Source organism: Lynx rufus, unplaced genomic scaffold (assembly GCF_022079265.1).
Source record: "Lynx rufus isolate CCGP_SWC_20201006 ecotype Redwood Valley unplaced genomic scaffold, mLynRuf1.p SCAF_2, whole genome shotgun sequence".
NCBI classification, from domain to species: Eukaryota; Metazoa; Chordata; class Mammalia; order Carnivora; family Felidae; genus Lynx; species Lynx rufus.
The window spans coordinates 122203347-122225146 of record NW_025814834.1 but is presented as its reverse complement, the minus strand read 5'-3'; the positions used below and the strand labels follow the sequence as shown (position 1 = coordinate 122225146).

Sequence of the window (21800 nt, the reverse complement as noted above, 5' to 3'; positions counted from 1 at the left end):
ACAGGAGGATTGATTGGGCCATGGCAGGGAAAATGGATAAAAAGGAAGGGAGAGGGAACTGGAGACAGTTATCATTTTTCTCATAGCCTCTCATTCTGCAGCTGTGACATGGCTTCTCCTAGGGCACCACTGCCTCTCAATAGAAACTGCTCTCTGTGTGCTGTAACCCTGTCCTACTTCTAGTCTCACCTACCCTAGGTGTGAGGCCTAGACGCTCCACTTAAGTCACATATGGCTACCTGAACCGGCTCATCAAAATCCTGTCAAGTATCATAAGGTCCTGGAATTTTATCTGTCAAAACCTAAATCGCTGTCCCTAGAATGACACGTGAATACTTGGAAGTAACATCTGGTAACTGCAAATATAGAAGGTGAAGGGAAGGGAAAGGCTCTCACTCTGCTATGAACTGCCCACAGGCTAGATTCACTGAGCATCTTGGCTTGTTCTGAAGAAGTGATATAGGACCAAGGTGTTCATCAAGTTCTTATTTGATATGTTGTTTAGAGTTTGGGGTAAGGGAGCCTATAACTGAAAATGCTAAGGATGCGTCTTAGGCCAGACAGTTAGATTTGTGCTGAGAGATGAGATAATGCTGAAGGTCAGGCTATGACTTTGAGAAGACACAGACATACCATTATCCGGGGGAGCCATACCTTTCAGTGCGCACTTGGGCTCCTGTAGTGATTACTGCAGACCCCCCTTCTAAGGCTGCGATTTAACTGCTTTGTCCCAGCAAACACCATCAGGAAGCAAGCCTTCCTGGGTTTATCCGCTTGGCCCTCTTTTAATAGCAGCCTTCCAAGGGCTGCCTGGACCCCCATCCTTATTTTGTCATCATCTTCAAGGGAGTCCAGGTACACAGCAGTGAAAACCAATAGACAAAACAGTGTGTGATTTTATGCTAAATTGCATGTATAAAGGCGAGAGTAAAATCATGGCGTGTAGAACTGCTCAGAAACAGCTTCATGGGGGAAGAATTTTTGCCGGAGGCTAAGTAGGATTTAAAGAAAGACAGGAGAGAGCATAGCTAAGCCTTTGTTTTTGTGACTTGTAAATTCTCACTCATGGCTTTCATACTGAAGCTCCTGGAGATGACTGATGTGAAAGAGAAAATAAGACAAAGTTAAGAGGAACCAGGAGCTCAAGCACATTGTAAGACCGTCTCAATTAGAGCAGCCAGTTGGATGGGTAGAGACTTCACCAGCCGGGGGGAGATTGGTGAGTTATATTTCATCAATAGAACCAAAGCACACTGCATATGCCATCGGGCAGAAGTTTTATTATGCAGTAGTGAACCACGAACACCCCTTCCCCCAATTAACAATGCACATACAGAGGCCACCGTGCGCTTAAATCTTCAAACAGCCTGGGTAGAGCTGGGAGCCAGTACGTCCACTGAAGTTTGACTTGGTCGGTCAAATGTGTTAATATTTCCGAAATGTTTTAACCTTTGGCATCTAAATGTGAGCTTCCCCAGATGTCTGTGGTGTGTCTCATAGTCTGGTCTTTGCGCTTTCACGGATATGATGCATCTGTTGTCTGACGCATCTGCCGTGTGCTCATGGACAAGGCCAGAGAACGAACCTGGGATGGGAGTGTTTATGCTTTCACAGTTTGCTCTCTCAGTTTGCTTCGGCATTGGTCTCCTCTTGCAGAAGGCCTATTGGGACCAAGCTAGAAATACAATAGGGAAGCGTTCTGAAAGTTTCCTGAGAATTTGTCCTTTGGCAATTAAATTTTCTATAGATTTTAACCCTCTAACAACTACCAGTGCAGTTTTTGACAAGTCTCGTAACCTGACGATAGCCAATTATCCACACTTCCCCCTGGGCCTCTGGGTCTTCATCTGAAAAGTGAAGAGATTAGGAAAGACGATTTTGAAGTCCTCCACCTCTAAGATTTAGAATTGGATACTTCCTGAATAGTAAAAATCAGATTTTTTGACACTAGAGCAATGGGTTTATCCACCTTTATGTATTCTCCCAAACTGATCTGCCTCAAGCCACTGAGACCTTTCCCGGATAGAGACATGGCCGGCTGGTAAAGCCTATAGACTTTCCTCAAGTAACTAGGACCAGCCAGTTGGCCCATGCTCACATCCTATTCATTTATCTTTTCATTCAACAAACACTTGTTGAAGGCCTGTTATGTGCTACGTTCTAATCTTCAAAACTTGATCCCTGGCTTTTTATCCATCTTCCCTTACGCTTGCTTTGTTTGACAGACCAGACAGACAACAGCATAGGAAATGCGTATTTAATCATTCTCTTGAATGGTCAGAACTCAAAAATCAAGTTTTCTATAACAAAATGTAATACAGTCACGGTGGGTCCAAAGTGCCGGGAGGCCAGTGGTCAACACATGAAGAGTATGGGCAGGGGGGTTGTGAACAGAACATTCTTTTCGATCAGAGCTTCATTCCTCAGGGTCTCACTTCAAAGGTTCATCGCCCCTGCTTTCAGAAGTCTCTGTGTGTTTCAAGGAAGGTACATGTTTTTGTTGCCTTAATTTGAAGTGTGACCAGGCAAGGTCCTGAGCTCCAAATTTGGAGCACGAGAACTTGAGATGGAGTGCAGGCCGATCTGACAGAGCCTGATTTGTACACTAGAACAGAGGGAAAGGACCCAGCTGAAGACAACCCCATCGGGAATGCCTGATTGCCTGACACTGAGCTCTGGCTGTCTGTGCTGACACCTCTGTGCTGAGACCGAGGACAGGGCCTGTTTGTGGGAAGCAAACAGCTTTGTTGGCTCCCCTCTTTTCTAGATCCTTGTCTACTCTGCATCAGGGCTTCTTGTGACAGCACGACTGACGTTTTGGGCCAGATAATTCTTTGTTGTGGGTGGTCGTCCTGTACATTGTAGGATGTTGAGCAACCTCCCTGAGTTCTATCCGTGACAGTAGCACCCTCCCCTCTCCCCCGAGTTGTGACACCTCCAGTTGTCTCCAGACATATCCAGATGTCCCCTGTGTGTGGGGATGGGTGTGAAAAATCACCATCGTTGAGTAGCTGAGCATGCTCTAGATGCTGTTCAGAGTTGAGGTCATCGCCGTCCACGCAGGATACAAAGCAGAAGCCTGACACCTCGTGATGATACGGTGCCCTATACAGTGATGGTGAGAGGTCCTTTCCCGGACCGTTCAGGATGAACATCATCTGGGAAATGTAATGGCATTTGTTTGCTTTAAAGACAAGAGGCTCAGGTAATTTAGAAAATCCGTGTCATAATTTTTGTGTTACATTTATGACCTTCTCCACACTTCTTTAGCATTTGTCAGGTGGAAGGAGATTCCAAGGCGCTCTTGGGTCATCCTAATGAAAAGTAACTTGACCCATCACTAAAATTCAGCCATCTCTGAATTGTGAAGGGACACCCAATTAGCAGCTTCATATTATATCCCCTGCAGTTTAATTCATAGAGTAGAAGATGTGGATCTATTGCAGTCAGAACGTTCTGGGATTTTAGGGCAACATTACAGCAATATAAAGATTCAGAGACGAGGGAGATACAGTATCCCTTCCTCTCACTCCCTGGATGGGCAGGGGTAAGGGGAGGTCCCTGAGGTATGGATACACCTGTCTCCACATGCATTTTACTCAGTCTTAACACATTTCCAGTTCAGGTGAATTATGTTCCCAGCTTTAAATATACATCTTTGAAGATAGATTTATCTTGTTCATCTTGGAGTCTTCCGTGGGTTGCTTTTGACTTTTTTTTGCTTCTTGATCTTATTTGTTCACTCCAAATTTCATTTCCCCCCAGAAATATAAAACTAGGTCATATCTTGTGGTGAAATAGTTCTGCAGATTCCTGGGCTTCTGAAAATAACAGAAATAGGCTATCATTACAACCATTCAGCAAACATTTATTGAGAACTGATGGTCTCTGCCCCTGTATATGGGTATCTCTTGTTCAGAAATGGGCTGGTTATTCTGTATTTTGATGGTGTTCCACCAAGACCACATGGTACCATGGGTTGCTGGGGGAAAGGAGATGGCTTGAGTCTCTTCTTAAGGGAGGGGATCATCCTTAGAGCAAACAGGAACTGAGAGATGAACTATGAGGCTCCTGGGTAGAAGCAGAAAGATGACTTCTGCTTGAGTTTCCAACCAAGGAAAGCATGTGACCTAAAGTGTTGTGACCCGTGTTGGTTGGCAGCTGTCTCAGAGCTTCCTGGGTGTAATCCGACACTGCCTCTCCCGCTCCCCCCTCCCCCCCCCCCCCCCCCGCCCTCAACATGTAGGTCAGGGAGAGATCCAAGGAGGCCGGTTACTCCAGGTTGGTAGGTGGCAGTGTCAGTGAGCAGAGGGCACTTACATATGAGGCTTGTCATGGGCGACAACAAGATGAGTGGATCCCTGCAAATCTTTATACATAAAGGGGCCTTCAGGAGGTTCAAATACCGTGCAAGGTGTTCTCAACACCACATCATCATCTCAAGGCCATGTTCTTGGAGCAGCCTCTGGGAGTGGGAAAGGCAAGTGGGAACCTCATTCCAAGGACAGAGGAGGAGGTGAGGAGCCTCTGATCACCCGGGTCTAGCTCATAGGTCAACTGACAGTCACGTCTTTTCATTGACCTTCCCCAACCGTCACTTATAATGTGTGTCATAAGTAATGATCTATTTGGTTATTAAACAAAATATTTCAAGGTTATCCCTCTATAGTTCTAGGGAGAAAGAGCTAATCAGTTAACAGTATATAACCCATACATACTGCATGTGAACATTATCCCCTACATGTATGTCACGGCTTTTAAAAAAGCCTGCAAATTACTGCTTGAAGGGAATACAAGGTAAAGATGAATAAGCTATACTTTATAGGTCAGATTATCTAGTTGCAGGATATTAAAAATGTATTTACAGTGTTGTGGGGCATGAAGGAAAGAAGAAAGCGTTCCTTCTACTAGTGAGATCCTCAAGAGAGAGTTTCCTCAGGGAAATCTCCCTCCGCTGGCAGCGGTGGAGGCGGGAACTGGCTGGTTTCCTTACAGAGAATCCTTTCTGTGCACTGCGCGGTTGTGTTTGGAGCAGGAGAAAGAATGAAAAGCAGATCAACAGAGCTTCGCCTGCCCTACTTAACAATCTAGGCAAGGAGTGGATGTGCCTTAGAGAGTGGAAGATATACATTATTCATGCTTGCCAAGGGGATGCAGAATATAGGGACCATCAGGAAAGTGGGCCATAAGCTGGGAAGCACTCGATTGAAATGGGTGAAGGAAGCATGGGTTCGGGTCGCCATAGAGCAGAGGGCACCTCCAGGAAGGAGCAGTGAAGAGAGGGAGCAGAGCCAGAGAGAGGAGTGGGCAGCTGAGAGGAGGAGGAAGTTCAGGGCGAGACACCATTATAGAGCTGTGACCGCATGGCTGAGGACTTCAACTTTGACGTAACAGTGCCCAGAGAGTCACTTGAGGTCCCAGAGCAAAGGAGGGCTGTGATGAAAATAGCATTTGAATAATTGTATTTTGCTATCTTGTTTCCTATCACCGGAAACAGGGAAAGGAAGGAGCAAGTATAAGGTTTTAGAACTAGGCTGGTGTGTGAAGCAATGAAGGCTGGATTAGGGTCAATCTGAGGGACAACATGGGACAGTGCTACAGGGCTTGGTAGCAAATGGACACGAAGGCCACAGGGGGACAAAAAATAGCTCTAAGGTTGTGAGCCTGGGCCCATGGTGGTGATGCCACCGAATGTGGTCGTGCTGACTGGAGCTTCATGAGCTCAGCCGTGTACAAATTCCACACGCAGAAGGTGATTCAGAGAGAAACGTCCTGCCAGTGATTGGAGCCGGAGGACTGAGGTGACAGGGAGAAGCCTCAACAGTGGAGGCTGGTTGCTGAGTCACTTGTCAAATTTATGGTCAAGAGGAGCTTTGCTGGGGGGGTAGGAGGAGGTCACTTGTGGGAGCAATGATGTTCATGTCATGATGCTTCGGAAAATAACGGTGAAATCCAGGGGAGCTCTCGGGGCCAAACATCTCTTTCTCTTTCTCTTTTTGCCTTGTGGATGGGTGACTCAATAAATGAAAAGATGTTTGAATTTACACAAATATTTGAACGGCATCGTTGTTTTCTGCCCTAAGCGTATTGATGAGAGCTACACTCTTTGTTCACAAACATTTACCTTTCACAATACCGGTGGGAATAGTGCCCACTGGCCTGGCACCGTCCAGTGTTTCTCTCTGAGGCTGACGCCGGAGGTTGCTTGCCTCGTGTGAGGAACACCAGCACCCACGGAACCGACCCCCACCCCATTCGTGATTCATCTCACCTGTCGTACCAGTGACTGTGCATGTTTCCGTGTGGCCAAGGCACCTTATTTGAGCATCAGGTAAGGGGAGAGAGGCAGGAGTCCCCAGATGATGGCAAATAAAGAAGAGACACACAGGGAGGCCTTTGAGTTCAGCAGCTGCAGGTGACTCCGCCTTTTAATCTCCGAGTCTACAAAGGGACAGAAACAAGTTCAGGGTCACAGAGGAAAAGCTGGAGGTCTTCTTCGCATGGCTGGGTAGCAAAGAAAAGTACCTGAAAGACTCAACAAGTTGTTTCTAATACACCTTATACCCCAGTTGGGGGGCAGTTCTGTACCCTATTCTCTACCCCTCGAAACTGGCTTAAAATCTGAGCTTTCTCCTTCTTCAAAGGAAGTTCCATTCTGTGGTCCACTCCAGCGGACACTCAGCCAAATGAAAAACAATGCCAATACAGAGATTGTTACTGCTCAGCAAAGAATGAATAGGGTGAACAGTCATGACCAGTGTTTGCTTTCAGACGTATTTGTTCCTGTAGGCAGGCACCTTTGCAGGCTCTGTGTCCTTTGCTTCTTCACAGCACTACAAAGCGTTGAGAAAGTATCGTCCTCATTTTGAAGCAGAGAAAGGTAGAAGTGAAGAAATGAAATTACTCTTCTTTTACTCTCTTTCCTTCCTAGACACCCCAGTCTCATCTAGTTCATTCCAGCAGTGACACTTGCTGGCTGTGTGACTTTAGGCAAGTTACTCAATCTTCTCCTCCTCAGTTTCTTCACCTATAAAACCAGGCTAAAAATAATAACAACCTACTCCCTAGACAACTTCTGAGGATTAGTGAGTTAATACGTGTCAAGCACTTTGAACAGGACCTGTGGATTTACGGCTGCTACCGAATATGTCAGTTAAAAATTTAATCATTCAGTAAATATTTTTTGAGCACCCGCCATTGGGGTTCAAAGGAGTCCAGTAAAAAAACAAAACAAACAAACAAACAAACAAACAAACAAACAAACGCCCCACTCTCTTCCCCAGCTGAGTTCTGAATCAATTAAAGGATGGGATAAAAAGAGTGGGGCTGCTGGAAGACCAGAATAGCACCTTTATTATTGGCAAGGGCGACAATAAAAGATGAAGCTTCGTCTTCAGGCAGATGGGCTGCAGCCCAGGCTGTCCCAGGGACGGGCAGCACCAGACAGGGACAGGCTTCCCGTCACAAGGGCAGATTGCGCTTGGGAAAAACTGGTGGCTTAGAGGAGTGGAATAGAATGTAGACTTCCTGGGGGTTAGCTAGAGAGGAAAGGAAAGAATGGAGCCAAACTCCTTGTGTCTAGCTTCTCCTATTAAGGTCACCCATCAGATAAATTAATTCCTCCTCCTCGGGGAAGAAGGGGAGGAAGGGAGAGAAGAGAGAGGCTAGAAGGGTTACACTGATGGGGATCCCTGGTCATGGAAGGAAAAATGTAGAGTAGAGTTGAAGGTTTGGGGGAGAATGCTGTCACATGCTGGATAATGTGCTAAGCAGTGGACATGTGTACCTGTGTGCACAATGGGCCTTGTCAGCTCCACATCTCTAGAACCCTCGTCTTCATGTGTCTTCTCCTGTGTTTTAGGTTTTTTTTTTTTTTTTTTTTTTTTTTTTTTTTGTCGACAGCATTACTAACGTCCTAAGCAAGCTGGGTAGAAATATCAGATGCATTTTGACTTGCTCTTGCTGTCGTCCATCCTATTTGTGTCACCAAGATCATTTTTTTCATTAACCTTTGATTCTTCCTCTTTCCTTTCCACTCTCACTGCCCCAGGTGAAGCCCTCATCGTTTCTCCCCTGGACCGCTGCCATAGGTTCCTGACTTCATACTTTCCTACTCTATCAAAACCATTCTTCTTGTCCTTCAAAGCCTAGCTTGAACTCTGCCTCGTCTACTGAGCCACAGTCATAATTAGCGCTTTCCCCTAGACGCCATGTCTATACTGTGGCTGACCTCTCTTATGACATTTGTGTTATTCATCTCAGTAGTTCATAGGGCTTGAAAAACTGCTTTGTACATGTTTGGCACACAATAGATACTTGCTGAATGAATGGCCTAAATTAGCAGTATAGTCAGAGAACACAGGATATAAACTTCATGGTCTCATCCGATTGTTTAAAAACATGTATGGAGTCATTACTTTGTACATGGCAAGAAGGAATTGTGTTAATTTTCTGAATTTTGAGCTATGTCATGCTGCCATATGGTAGCCAGTCCTAGTACTGATACATGGGGCACTTGTCCTAATGCATTCAATAAACACGTGTGGAAAAAGAATCTGCTCACAGAATAAAACGTGTGCTCAATTTCTGCGGTTTGTTCAGTTATTGTCCTTTCTATTAGAAGGCATTAGTTACACAGTTTGGAGATATTTATTGAGATCTGAACTGAGATACTGGTGTTAACACCCGTTGTTCTAAATGCCCAATGCTTCATTCCCCCCTTTCCTTCTAGGAAGGCCTTCCATCAGGTACTATCCCATTGGTCTGTGTGTGGGCAGCTGACCCAAGTTGAGCCTTTCTGAGAATGTAGGATAGGACTGAGGGATTAAGGCTCACTCTGGTTACTCTACTGAGTGAGAGAGACTTTTAAACTACGAACTCTTGGCACTCACATTCTGCCCTATAGACTAAAACAAGAGAAACCAAATTAGAGAGTAAAGAGAGACTAGAGAATTGACAATCCCAATAGAGTTTAAATTCTTGGTTCCAGCACTTCCTGAAGCCAAACCGCACTTTGTGTCCTTGGTTCTACAAGATACCCTAATGTTCTTTTATTAAATTTCCCTTTTACCTTAGGCCTGTTTGAGCTGGTTTTCTGTTGCAGTCAACTAAGAGCATCTATTTAGTACAGTCACCAATTTGTTCCTCAGGATGGCGGAAGAGCTCTCTTTTTCTCATATGTATGATTTTTTTTTTTGGTTAGATACTTTTTTTATTGTGGTAAACATATCACAGATGTACCATCTTTACCATTTTTAAACGTACAGTTCAGTAGTTTTAAATATATTCACATTATTGTGAAACAGACTTCCAAAACTTTTTCATCTTGCAAATCTGAAACTCTATACCCATTAAACAACTCCCTTTGCCTTTCTCTTCCCCCAAGCTGCTGGTAACCACCATTCTACTTTCTATTTCTATGAATTTGACTACTCCATTAGATATCTCATATGAGTAGGATCATAGAGGATTTGTCTCTCTATGACTGGCTTATTTCATGTAGCATGATATTCTGAAAATTTACCCACTTTGCAGCATGTGAGAGAATTTCCTTCCTTTTTAAGGCTGAGTAATATTCCATTGCATGTATGCACCACATTTCGTTTATTCATATATCTCTTATGGACATTTTGGGTTGTTTCCATCTCTTGTCTATTGTGAATCATGCTGCTATGAACAAATATCTCTTTGAGAACCTGCTTTCAATTCTTTTGGATATATACACAGAAGGTATTGTTAGATCACATGCTAGTTCTATTTTTAATTCTTTGAGGAATCTCCGTTCTGTTTTTCTTTTTTTTTTTTTTTTAATTTTTTTTTTCAACGTTTATTTATTTTTGGGACAGAGAGAGACAGAGCATGAACGGGGGAGGGGCAGAGAGAGAGGGAGACACAGAATCGGAAACAGGCTCCAGGCTCTGAGCCATCAGCCCAGAGCCCGACGCGGGGCTCGAACTCACGGACCGCGAGATTGTGACCTGGCTGAAGTCGGACGCTTAACCGACTGCGCCACCCAGGCGCCCCTCCGTTCTGTTTTTCTAGAGCGGCTGCACCATTTTATAATCTCATCAACATGTACAATGGTTCCAATTTCTTCACATCCTCACCAAAACTTGTTTTTTCCTGGGATTTTTTTTTTTTTTGATACTAGCTCTTCTAATGGTTGTGGGGCGATATGTGATTTTGATTTGCATTTCTCTGATGATTTGTGATATTGAGCATCTTTTCATACGTTTGTTGGCCATTTGTTTGTATCTTCTTTGGAGAAATGTCCGTTCAAGGTCTTTGTCCATTTTTTTAATTGGGTTATTTGATTTTTGTTGTTGTTGTTGAGTTGTAGAAGTTCCTCATGGATTCTGAATACTAACTCTTTATCAGATATATGATTTGCAAATACTTTCTCCCATGCCACAAGTTGCTTTTTCATATTTACAATTTTAAATTAAAAAGTAAGCTGACAGAAATATGATTTATTCAGTTAAATTCAGCAAACATTCTTGATCAAACTGGCTAGGGGGTTATCAATTTTGTTAATTCTTTCAAAGAACCAGCTTCTGGTTTCATTGATCTGTTCTACTGTTTATTTGGGTTTCGATAGCATTGATTTCTGCTCTAATCTTTTTTTTATATTAAATATAATTTATTGTCAAATTGGTTTCCATATAAGACCCAGTGCTCATCCCAACATGTGCCCTCCTCAATGCCCATCACCCACTTTCCCCTCTCCCCCACCCCCCATCAACCCTCAGTTTGTTCTCAGTATTTAAGAGTCTCTTATGGTTTGCCTCCCTCCCTGTAACTTCCCCCCCCTTCCCCCTCCCCCATGGTCTTCTGTTAAGTTTCTCAGGATCCACATATGAGTGAAAACATGTGGGATCTGACTTTCTCTCCCAGACTTATTTCACTTAGCATAACATTCTCCAATTCTATCCACGTTGCTGCAAATGGCCAGATTTTATTCTTTCTCATTGCCAAGTAGTATTCCATTGTATATATAAACCACATCTTCTTTATCCATTCATTAGCTGATGGCAATTTAGGCTCTTTCCATAATTTGGCTATTGTTTAAAGTGCTGCTGTAAACATTGAGGTACATGTGCCCGTATGCATCAGCACTCCTGTATCCCTTGGGTAAATTCCTAGCAGTGCTATTGTTGGGTCATGGGGTAGATCTATTTTTAATTTTTTGAGGAACCTCCATACTGTTTTCCAGAGTGGCTGCACCAGTTTGCATTCCCACCAACAGTGCAAGAGGGTTCCCATTTATCCACATCCTCGCCAGCATCTATAGTCTCCTGATTTGTTCATTTTAGCCACTCTGACTGGCATGAGGTGGTATCTCAGTGTGGTTTTGATTTGTATTTCCCTCATGAGGAGTGACATTGAGCATCTTTTTATGTGTCTGTTGGCCATTTGGATGTCTTCTTTAGAAAAGTGTCTATTCATGTCTTCTTCCCATTTCTCCACTGGATTATTTGTTTTTCAGGTGTGGAGTTTGGTGAGTTCTTTATAGATTTTGGATACTAGCCCTTTATCTGATATGTCATTTACAAATGTCTTTCCCCATTCTGTTGATTGCCTTTTAGTTTTGTTGATTGTTTCCTTTGCAGTGATTTCTGCTCTAATCTTTAGTATTTCCTGTCTTCTGGTGGTTTTGGGTTTTATTTGCTGTTCTTTTTCCAGCTCTTTAAGGTTTAAGGTTAGATTGTGTATCTGAGACCTTTCTTTCTTCTTTAGGAAGGCCTGGATTGCTATATACTTTTCTCTTATGACCACCTTTGCTGAATCCCAGAGGTTTTGGGCTGTGGTGTTATCATTTTCATTGGCTTCCATGTACTTTTTAATTTCCTTTTTAACTTCTTGGTTAGCCCATTCATTCTTTAGTAGGAGGTTCTTTAGTCTCCAAGTATTTGTAACCTTTCCAAATTTTTTCTTGTGGTTGATTTCAAGTTTCATAGCATTGTGGTCTGAAAATATGCACGGTATGATCTCGATCTTTTTGTACTTGTTGAGGGCTGATTTGTGTCCCAGTATGTGGTCTATTCTGGAGAATGTTCCATGTGCACTGGAGAAGAATGTATATTCCACTGCTTTAGGATGAAATGTTCTGAATCTATCTGTTAAGTCCATCTGGTCCAGTGTGTCATTCAAAGCCATTTTTCCTTATTGATTTTCTGATTAGATGATCTGTCCATTGTTGTAAGTGGGGTGTTGAAGTCCCCTAATATTATGGTATTATCAATGAGTTTCTTTATGCTTGTGATTAATTGATTTATATATTTGGGTGCTCACACATTTGGAGTATAAATGATTACAATTGTTAGGTCTTCTTGGTGGATAGTCCCCTTAATTATGATATAATGCCCTTTTTTATCTCTTGATACGGTCTTTATTTTAAAGTCTAGATGGTCTGATATAAGTATGGCTACTCTGGCTTTCTTTTGTCGACCATTAGCAGGATAGATGGTTCTCCATCCCTTACTTTCAATCTGAAGGTGTCTTTAGGTCTAAAGTGGGTCTCTTGTAAACAGCATATAGGTGGATCTTGTTTTCTTATCCATTCTGTTACCCTGCATCTTTTGATTGGAGTATTTAGTCCATTGGTGTTTAGAGTGAGTACTGAAAGATATGAATTTATTACCATTATGTTACTTGTAGAGTTGGAGTTTCTGGTGGTGTTCTCTGGTCCTTTCTAGTCTTTGTTGCTTTTGATAGATATAGATATATAGATATAGATATAGATATAGATATAGATATAGATATAGTCTTTTCTCCCCTCAGAGAGTCCCCCTTAAAATTTCTTGCAGGGCTGGTTTAGTGGTCACAGACTCCTTTAATTTTTGTTTGTCTGGGAAACTTTTTGTCTCTCCTTCTATTTTGAATGACAGCCTTGCTGGATAAAGAATTCGTGGCTGTATATTTTTCTGATTCAGCACTTTGAATATATCCTGCCATTCCTTTCTGGCCTGCCAAGTTTCTGTGGATAGGTCTGCTGCAAACCTGATCTGTCTTCCCTCGTAGGTTAAGGACTTTTTCCCCTTGCTGCTTTCATGATTCTTTCCTTACCTGAATATTTTGTGAATTTGACTATGATATGCCTTGCTGATGGTCGGTTTTTGTTGAATCTAATGGGAGTCCTCTGTGCTTTCTGGATTTTGATGTCTGTGTCTTCTCCCAGGTTAGGAAAGTTTTCTGCTATGATTTGCTCAAATAACCCTTCTACCCCTTTTTCTCTCTCTTCATCTTCTGGGACCCCTATGATTCTGATATTGTTCCTTTTTAATGTGTCACTGATTTCTCTAATTCTTAAATTGTGCTTTTTTGTCTTAGTCTTCTTTTTTTCTGCTTCATTATTCTCTAGAAGTTTGTCCTCTAGATCGCTGATTCTCTGCTCTGCCTCATCAGTCCTTGCCGCCGTGGCATCCATTCAAGATTGCAGTTCAGTTATAGCACTTTATTTCATTATTACTAGCTTTTACTTCTTTATTTCCACAGAAAGGGATTCTAATCTATTTTCAACTCCAGCTAGTATTCTTATTATCGTGATTCTAAATTCTGGTTCAGACATCTTGCTTGTGTCTGTGTTAGTTAAGTCCCTGGCTGTTGTTTCTTCCTGCTCTTTCTTTTGGAGTGAGTTCCTTTGTTTAATCATTTTGAACGGAGAAAAGGAATTAATTAGGTAAAAAAATTAAAAACAATTAAAATTAAAATAATTAAAATTAAAAAATTAAAAACAACAAACACACACACACAATCAAATAAATGGTGCTAGATCCTAGGTGTGTTTTGGTCTGGGTGTTGCAAGGGGCTTAATAGATTAGAGGAAAAAGGGGAAAGAAAAAAAAAAGAAATCGTTTGAAAATTTGAAAAAATGAATACACTGAGATAGAATAAAATGACAAGATGGGAGTAAAATAGAATTTGAAAAAATTTACACAAGACTAAAAAATATAGTAGAAAAAAATTAAAGAAAAATATTTTTAATAAAAATTGAAAGTAAAAATAAATTTTTTCTCTTTCTGTATTCAAGAAAAAGAAGAAATGAAAAAGAGAAAGAGAAAGAAAAATAAAGGAAAAAAAATTGAATAGATGGGCCAGTGAACAGACTGAAATACAATTGAAATTACACCGTTTTCCCCTAGAAGTCAAACTATGAAGTACTTTATAGTCCATAAACTAAGTAGGTGGAGAGATTTGTCATGTTCCCGAAAAGCGAGGTTGGCCCAGTTGGGTGGGGCTCAGTGTAATGGCTCCGTTCTCCACTAGATGGTGCTGCTTAGCTTACCAGGGTGGATTGTTGTGGCGTTTGTAGGTGCGTATGCGCATGCGCGGGAAGGGCGAAAATGGTGTCACCCAGCTACCCCGTCTCTAGTCACACACCCATCCTTTGTCTCTGGTTTGTGGCGGCTCCCTGCATTTATACCCTGCGTGACCAAGCCATCAGGGTGCCAGGCGGCACTTCCCTCCTGAGTTTTATCTCAAATGAGACTGTGTTTCCCGACCCCTCACTTTCGAGGGACCGCGGCTCTGACCCGCTCCGCCCCTCTGCAGGAGGGTCTCACCGAGCACTGGCCAGGTGCCGCCACCCCCAGGAACGTTGGCGGGACTGTGCTGCTGACGCCCAGAGACTGCGGCTTGGCTGGGTGCCAGCCGCCCCAGAGAAAGTTCCCGCGATCAGGTGGCAGCAGCGTTTCAGGGATTGTGGAAAATCTCAACCCGCATCTGGCTTCACCCCCAGTGAACTCGTTCCAGCACCAGCGAATGCGGTTGTTCTCCGGGTGGCCGCACAGCCTCTACCGAATGTCCTCCCAGCAGGGGAACCGCCTCTCCCTGTGTGGCCCGAAGAGCCCCGGACCCCACTTTGCTCCTGGGGATTCACCCTTCCCACCGGAGCACCGCCAGGTATCAGCTGCGGAGTTGCAGACTCTGTGCTCCCTGTTTATAATCTTAATGGAATTTAAACCCTCTCCTCTCCTTTCTCCCTTTTCAATTCAGTCCCTGCGGCTGTTTCCACTTTTCCGCTTTCTGTCCAGCTGTTTTTGAGGGGGAGTGCTTTTCCTGTATTCTCCATCATCTCCCTGGATGGAAAAACAGCTCCCTGCCCTCCATGGCTTCTCTCCCCCGGTTCACCTCTCTGCGCCATGTACCTGCTGAGTTCTGTGTTCAGGTTGTGCAGATTGTTGTGTTAATCCTCAAATCAGTTTTTTCGGTGTGCAGGATCTGCTAAATTCAGCACACATTCTTGATAGTGCTCTTAAATGTGCAAGGTATTCCACTGGTTCTGGGCTGGCTATGAGACAGCAGTTCTCCTGACATACGCCTTCCACTCTAGACTGAATTTTTAATTCAGCTGCCATAGGGACGGTCTTAAAAGTCATAATCCAGTCTGTACATTTTCTAGACACTAGCTCAACCCTAGGTTTTGTGTGTGTGTGTGTGTGTGTGTGTGTGTGTGCATGAAAGCAGGGAAACTAGCATGTTGGGCCTCTCTGAGTCTTGGTCGTGTCAGCCTGGGAGGCCACTTAATGCCAGAGCTTTCAGATAAATCCCAGGCCAGTGTTAGTGGGATCATGAGCCAGTCCCAGATGGGCTGAATAAGACTAAGTCAGACCCTAAAAACGTCTTCTCAAAAGCAGGCTAGAACCAAATCAGTTTTGGGGGGCTAGGCATGTAGATCACCAGCTGAATATGTCAAAGATGTCAAATAATTGTCGTTTTCCTCATTGCTTCACCAAAGCAGACCTACTGAGTTAGGGCCACAGATTCCTAAATACTGCTTTCCAGGGAACCACCCCCAGTCAATGAGAAGGCATACAAGATGAAGCCTCATTGCAATTTTTGACCTATATGCCATAAATATTGTCTTGTGTTAGGCTTCTTCACTATAATTGTGGCTAAGGTCTCCATGAAGAGGACTCTGGAGCTTTCCATTCCCTGATACATAATATATCTGTTAAAGAAATTAGATTTTAATTCAGATTTGATTCTCACCCCCAATAAACCCATACGAAAAGTGTACAAAAAGCATGGAGAGACCCACCTGTCACTTTGATATCCCCTGTGGCTTTGGCAATGTTGTTCTCAATCATACAGGAGTACGTGTTGTTGATCGTGACATTGTAGAGTACGGACACAACCTTCATGGTCACATTCTCAGAGTTCAGCTCAAAGCTGGTATTGGAGACTTCTGAGAAGTTGGCTCCCTGGTCAACTTGGGATGCCCAGACCACTGTAGGCTGGGGGAACCATCGGGGAGCCTCACACCGTAGGCTCTCTGAGCTGGCATTATAGTCCACATTCACCTCTGGGATGCTGAAGGCTGCAGGATTGAAAGGGGCAGATGTCAAGGTCATACCAATAAAACAATATAGCCTTTGAAGTGCAAGGTCTTAAAAACACAGTCATTTCCACCACTGAAGTGACTCAATACTTCCCCAGTGGGCTGTCTGTGCATGGCCCATTGTATAGTAGTTTCCAGTAAAGATTTACACAACCCTTTGGCCAAGACCTAAGTTTTAGGTATCATTGTTATAACAGGTAAATCTCTCCAACTAAGATGAGTTCCAATTTATCCCTTTAAAGATAAAGGATAAAGTTGATCACAAGAAAGTGTATCCCTTAAGGAAATTGGGCATTTTCTCAGGTACCTGTGAAGCCTGTTGGATTTTTTTATGTATTTTTCTGCCTGGAGGATAAAGTTAGGGTGGGGAGGGAGAAGGAGAAGGAAAAGACAAACAGCATTCACCTGTCGCCCACAGAAATTCCATACACAGGCCTTCCCATCATGGTGGTTTGGATTTTCTTGGGTGGAGCCTCTCCAGCCCTGGTGTCCAGGGGTAGAGGCAGGCATTTGTCTTCTTCTAAGATAGTTCTCCTTCTTGGGGAGGTAAGTGAACTTGGAAATTAAGACTAGCTTCTTCTAATATTCAGGCAGAAAGATACTTATGGAAAAATGTTAAGTCCTGGACTTTTGACTGTAAAACGCTTATTATGCCAGGATATAATTTATTAAGTTATTTAGCACTTTCCTTCACCCGGGACTGTGCTGGAACTGAGTGAGCGGTACAAGGAAAGACCTTGCCTTGCCCTTAAAGAGTCTGCCATCTAGCAGGGGAGATGAGGCTCATCCCCTCCCAGCAGGCAGGGAATGAGCTCCCGGGAGATGATGTAAGGAACTGAGTGTACATGACAGTAAACCACCATTTATTGAGGGTGTTCTCTGTGCCAGGTACCAAATTCCAGACATTATTTCATTTGATCCTCACAACAGTTACAAGGATATCTATTATCGCCATTTTAAAAATAAGCTTTTAAGTTTGGCATGATTTTAGATTTACAGAAACGTTGCCAGGATAGCACAGAGATCATGTATACACCTCACCCCATTTTCCCTAATGTTAACATCCTAAATAACCGTGGCACATCTGTCAAAATGTGCCAGAGAAACCCATCACTGGTACCTAACTATTATGTAGTTATAATAGAAGCCATCACTGGTACATAACTATTAACTTATCTCCAGACTTTGTTTGCATTTCACCAGTTTTCCCACTAATGTCCTTTTTCTTCCCCAGCATCCCATATTGCATTTGGTCCTCCCGTCCTCTTAGGTTCCTCTGGCCTGTGACAGTATCTCAGTCTTTCCATGTTTTTTCCTGATCTTGACAGTTTTGAGTGGTATTGGTCAGATATTTTGTGGGGTGCCCCTCTCTTGGAATCTGTCTGATGTTTTTCTCATGATTAGATTGGTGCTATGGGTTTTGGAGAGGAAGACGGTGGGAGGAAGAGTATCCTTCTCATCATGTCACATCAGAAGGCATGCTATCAACATGACTTATCACTGATGAGGTTAACTTTGATCACTCAGCTGAGGCAGGTTTCTCTGGAAGCTGGACTTCCTGAGAAAAACACACACTATGTGTGGTCGTGGGGGAGGGAGGAAGTGTTAAGCTCTACCTCCAGGAGTGGGGAGATCTAAATACATTATTTGGAATTCATCTGTAAAGGTTTGTGCCGTCTCCCTCATATTTATAGAAGTATGGACTCGCATGTTTATTTTATACTTGGAGTTCTAATTTAATACCATGCTGTTTATATGGTTGCTCAGACTGTTCCAGCTTTGCCACTGGAAGCCCTTTCAGTTGGCTCTGGTGTCCCTTTGATATGACCCTAGGAACCCCCATTTTAAGATGAAGAAACTAAGGCCCAGTCAGGTTGCCTTGCCCAGGTCACTATACTTGTCCAGGTCTGGCTCTAGATCTGTGCGTCAAACAAATATAAACACGTGTTATGAAGTGTCCAAGGAAGGCCTGTGCAGGCCAGGAGACCTCGGGATACTTTCTGCCTATCTTGCAAGGCCTTTCTCAAATGCCAAATTCTCCATGGGGGCTTTCCTATCCGTCCCCTCCCTAGGCATTTGGATGTGATCTCTCTCTCCCTCTGAATCCCCAAATCACTGTGTATCTCTCTTAAAGCATTTGATACACTTTACCAATTATTATAGTTATTTACCCATTTTTCTTATCTCTGCCCCAGCCCTCAACTCTATATGCTCTGTACAAAGAGCTCTTCAAGACGGGGGACAATCATCTAGTTTTCTTAATCATCTTTTTACTCCTCACAGTACATTTCTGAGTTCCTTGTACGGTAATTCACCAAGCTGAGTTGATAAGGAAGGGTGGATTTCACTGGAGGAGGATTAGTGAGTTTATAGGACAATACTGTTTTTCATTAGTTCCTTTTGAAGTCTTCCTAAAACGGGTTCCACTGCCATAAGCCCCTGGAGGTACTGAATTCAGACTTGGGCTAGGGCCTACTTCTTGTAGAAAAGTCTCAGGCCAGATCACAGGTTTCTCTTGCTAGTAATGACACAGGCTAGCATGAAAGAGACCACGTTTATTTTGGCAAGATATTTCACGGAATATACCTGAAAATCTGGAAAAGACTAGAGTCCAGAGCAGAAGATTTTAAGATCTAATATGATAGGGGGCTATTTTTGGAGTTGCTGTGGGTCTTGGACAGCAAGGATGGCTGCTGGCAGAATTCAGACAGTCTTCGCCTTATTGGTCACTCTTGGGCACACATATTCCATCAGCCATCCATGGTCTTTAGCCCCAAATACCTTTGGGCACCTACCTTTGGGCACTTTCTTTCCCTCTTTCCCAAAGTGACTCACCTCCAGTTTTATACTCAAGGTTAGCATTCCCCTTGCCTTTGGAGGTGATGATGTAACATTTATAGGTGCCAGCATCTGTGAGTTGCACGTTTTTCAGCCTCAGAGAGGCATTGCCACCTATCACTTGATCCGCAAACACAGCCGTCCTGCCTCTGAACATCTCGTCTTGGTCTGACAGGTCGTCTTTGCCTTCTTTGAACTCATGTACCAAGCCCATAACACCTTCCTTCAGCCACTGTATCACGATATCAGAAAGTTTGATGTCAGGTTCAAAAATGCAGCTCAGGATTCCATCCTCCCCGATGTTCCCAGCGGAGGTGAGAGTAGTGACTCTAATGGAGTGTCTCCCTGCAATTCAGGAAGCAATGGTCAATGCTGAGGAAAGTCTTGGAATGTCTACAACCAAACCCTTCATTACTGAAGGCCAAACACTTCTGGAAAAAATTAGAAATGTAGAAGAACAGGAGAGGCATAAAAAAAGAAGACATAAGAATAGAAAGAACAGGGACACAATAGCCTTGATCTACAGCAGATCTACTGTTTGGGAACAGGCAACCCAAACTTGAGAGGTGACAAGTAGACAACATACGGAACTTGGAGTTTGAAATGGGAATTCAAATCCTGGCTTTCTGACTTAATAGCTGTGTGAGCTTGAGTAAATCATGTAACCTCTCTGGGTCTCAGAAAAATGGAGGGAATGATATCTGTTTTCCCCACATGAAAGGGTTCTTATGAGGATCCAATCAAATGGACGTGAACTTGATTTGCAATGACACACATCAGGTATTGTTACTCTTGGTTAACCAGAAGTGGCACAGAAGTGAGACCTCACGTTAACTAAATGTGGCTAGTGATTCTGGAGAATGCTAGATTCTAAAGTGCTGTTACTTTGATCTCCATTTGGATGATGAAGAAACCAAAGCAAAGAGGAGATAAGTGACTTGGTCAAGGTTATAGTGCTAGCTATGGTGTAATGAAGAATCGTACTTAATTTAATTGATTTTTGGCTCAAGATAGAAACCACCCCACCCTCCAAACATACCACCAGTAGAAATATTAATTATGATGCCAGACATATCCACTGCCTCTCCCCCACTTGCCCAGTGGACAGCCTGTGCAATCTGTGAAGGACTGGCCAACTGAATGACTGGGCATGCCTGTAGGGGTGATTTAATTAACCAAATCTAATTCTTCTTTTTTTAAATAGAATTTATTGTCAATTTGGTTTCCATACAACACCCCGTACTCATTCCAACAGGTGCCCTCCTCAATGCCCATCACCCACTTTCCCCTCTCCCCCACCCCCCATCAACCCTCAGTGTATTCTCAGTACTTAAGAGTCTCTTATTAACCGACTCTTCTTGAGAGAATCCTTCCATGGTTGGTTGTGAAGTGAAGGAGGGGGAGAGGCATTTGAGCCCAAGAGGAGAGTGGAGCCGATCCAAAGTGTGGGGGAGAGAACATGCCAGAGAAAGATGAAGAGAATCCTCCACCCCTAGAGCTGTCTTAGATCCTGAGGGGTTCCATGTCTAGTTCCTGTCCCAATCTCTGAGTACCTTTTAAACAAACGCTTTGTTTGTTATATTAAAACAGTCGGCACACACCTCTCCTTCTTAGAGCCAAAAAAGTCCTACTTGATGGGTCCCGAGCATTTCTTGGCTTCCCTGTTGGTATTTCTGCGCTTCATCTTTGCTTCCATCCAATCTAGTTTACATGCATTCATCTTACGGGTAGACCTTAAAATACAGTCTGGACACATCAGTTTTATAATCACTAATCTTCCACGGCTCCCAAAGGCTGTGGAGTAAATAAAGTTCAGACTTACTAGCATGGCCTTCAAAGCTAAATCCTGGTTGGCACATAGTAAGTGCCCCATAGATATTAGTTTTTATCGCTGCCTTTCCAGTCTCATTTCCTAACACATCCTTCCATAGTCTCTACTATTTATGTATATCAAGTGATTTATTGATTTTCTGCTTTCACTGGAAAAAATACACAAGGTATGCATGCTATTTTTCAGATTTAAGAGGTAAATGCTATGAAAATAAGGATATCCTTGGCATTTCACCTCTCCTAGCCCATTAGGGATTGGAACTAATTGGCTCGTAGGCTTTATGGAAAGTAGGTGAAGGTACTGGATGGAGGACAGACCCGAAGAAGCTAAGCTCAATGGGTTTATTTAGAAAGAACAGAGTTACTGATAGAAGAAAAGTTCTAGGTAAAAAAGAGGCAGGGGAAACAAAACCTGTGCACAGGCTGGCTTGGGAGGAAGTTGCACAGACTTTTGAGTGTGGGGGAAGTGAGACCTGGGAGCAGCTGCCATGCACAGTGGCCATTCACGTGGGAGATCTGGGAGAGAAATTATGAAAGACGACAGTACGGAGTTTCAATGCATTATATGAATGCAACAGGCCCCCTCCCCTGCCTTGGCATTTTCTTGAACTCTGCTTTAAAGATTTAATTTGCTTTTCAATTATTTTTACTTGACAGACTAATATCCAAGACATTCCAGGGTAGTACTGGTTATACCATTATACTATGCATCTTCACACCCCTGTTCATCTCGCACCTACAATTTATAGTTCCCCCCTCTCCTTTATCACCAGCTATCCAAATTCTACTTCTA

General features: G+C 43.3%; 1 protein-coding gene across 1 annotated transcript; it reads right to left on the bottom strand.

Moving 5' to 3' along the window:
• Positions 1-6316: 6316 nt before the first annotated feature.
• Positions 6317-19529, bottom strand: VTCN1 (V-set domain containing T cell activation inhibitor 1; the record flags this gene model as incomplete). The annotated part of the gene is made up of 3 exons (XM_047082293.1): positions 6317-6441; positions 16040-16318; positions 19175-19529. Coding segments are annotated over 3 exons (759 nt in total), but the record flags the coding sequence as incomplete, so codon positions are not given.
• Between the last annotated feature and the right edge of the window lie 2271 nt (positions 19530-21800).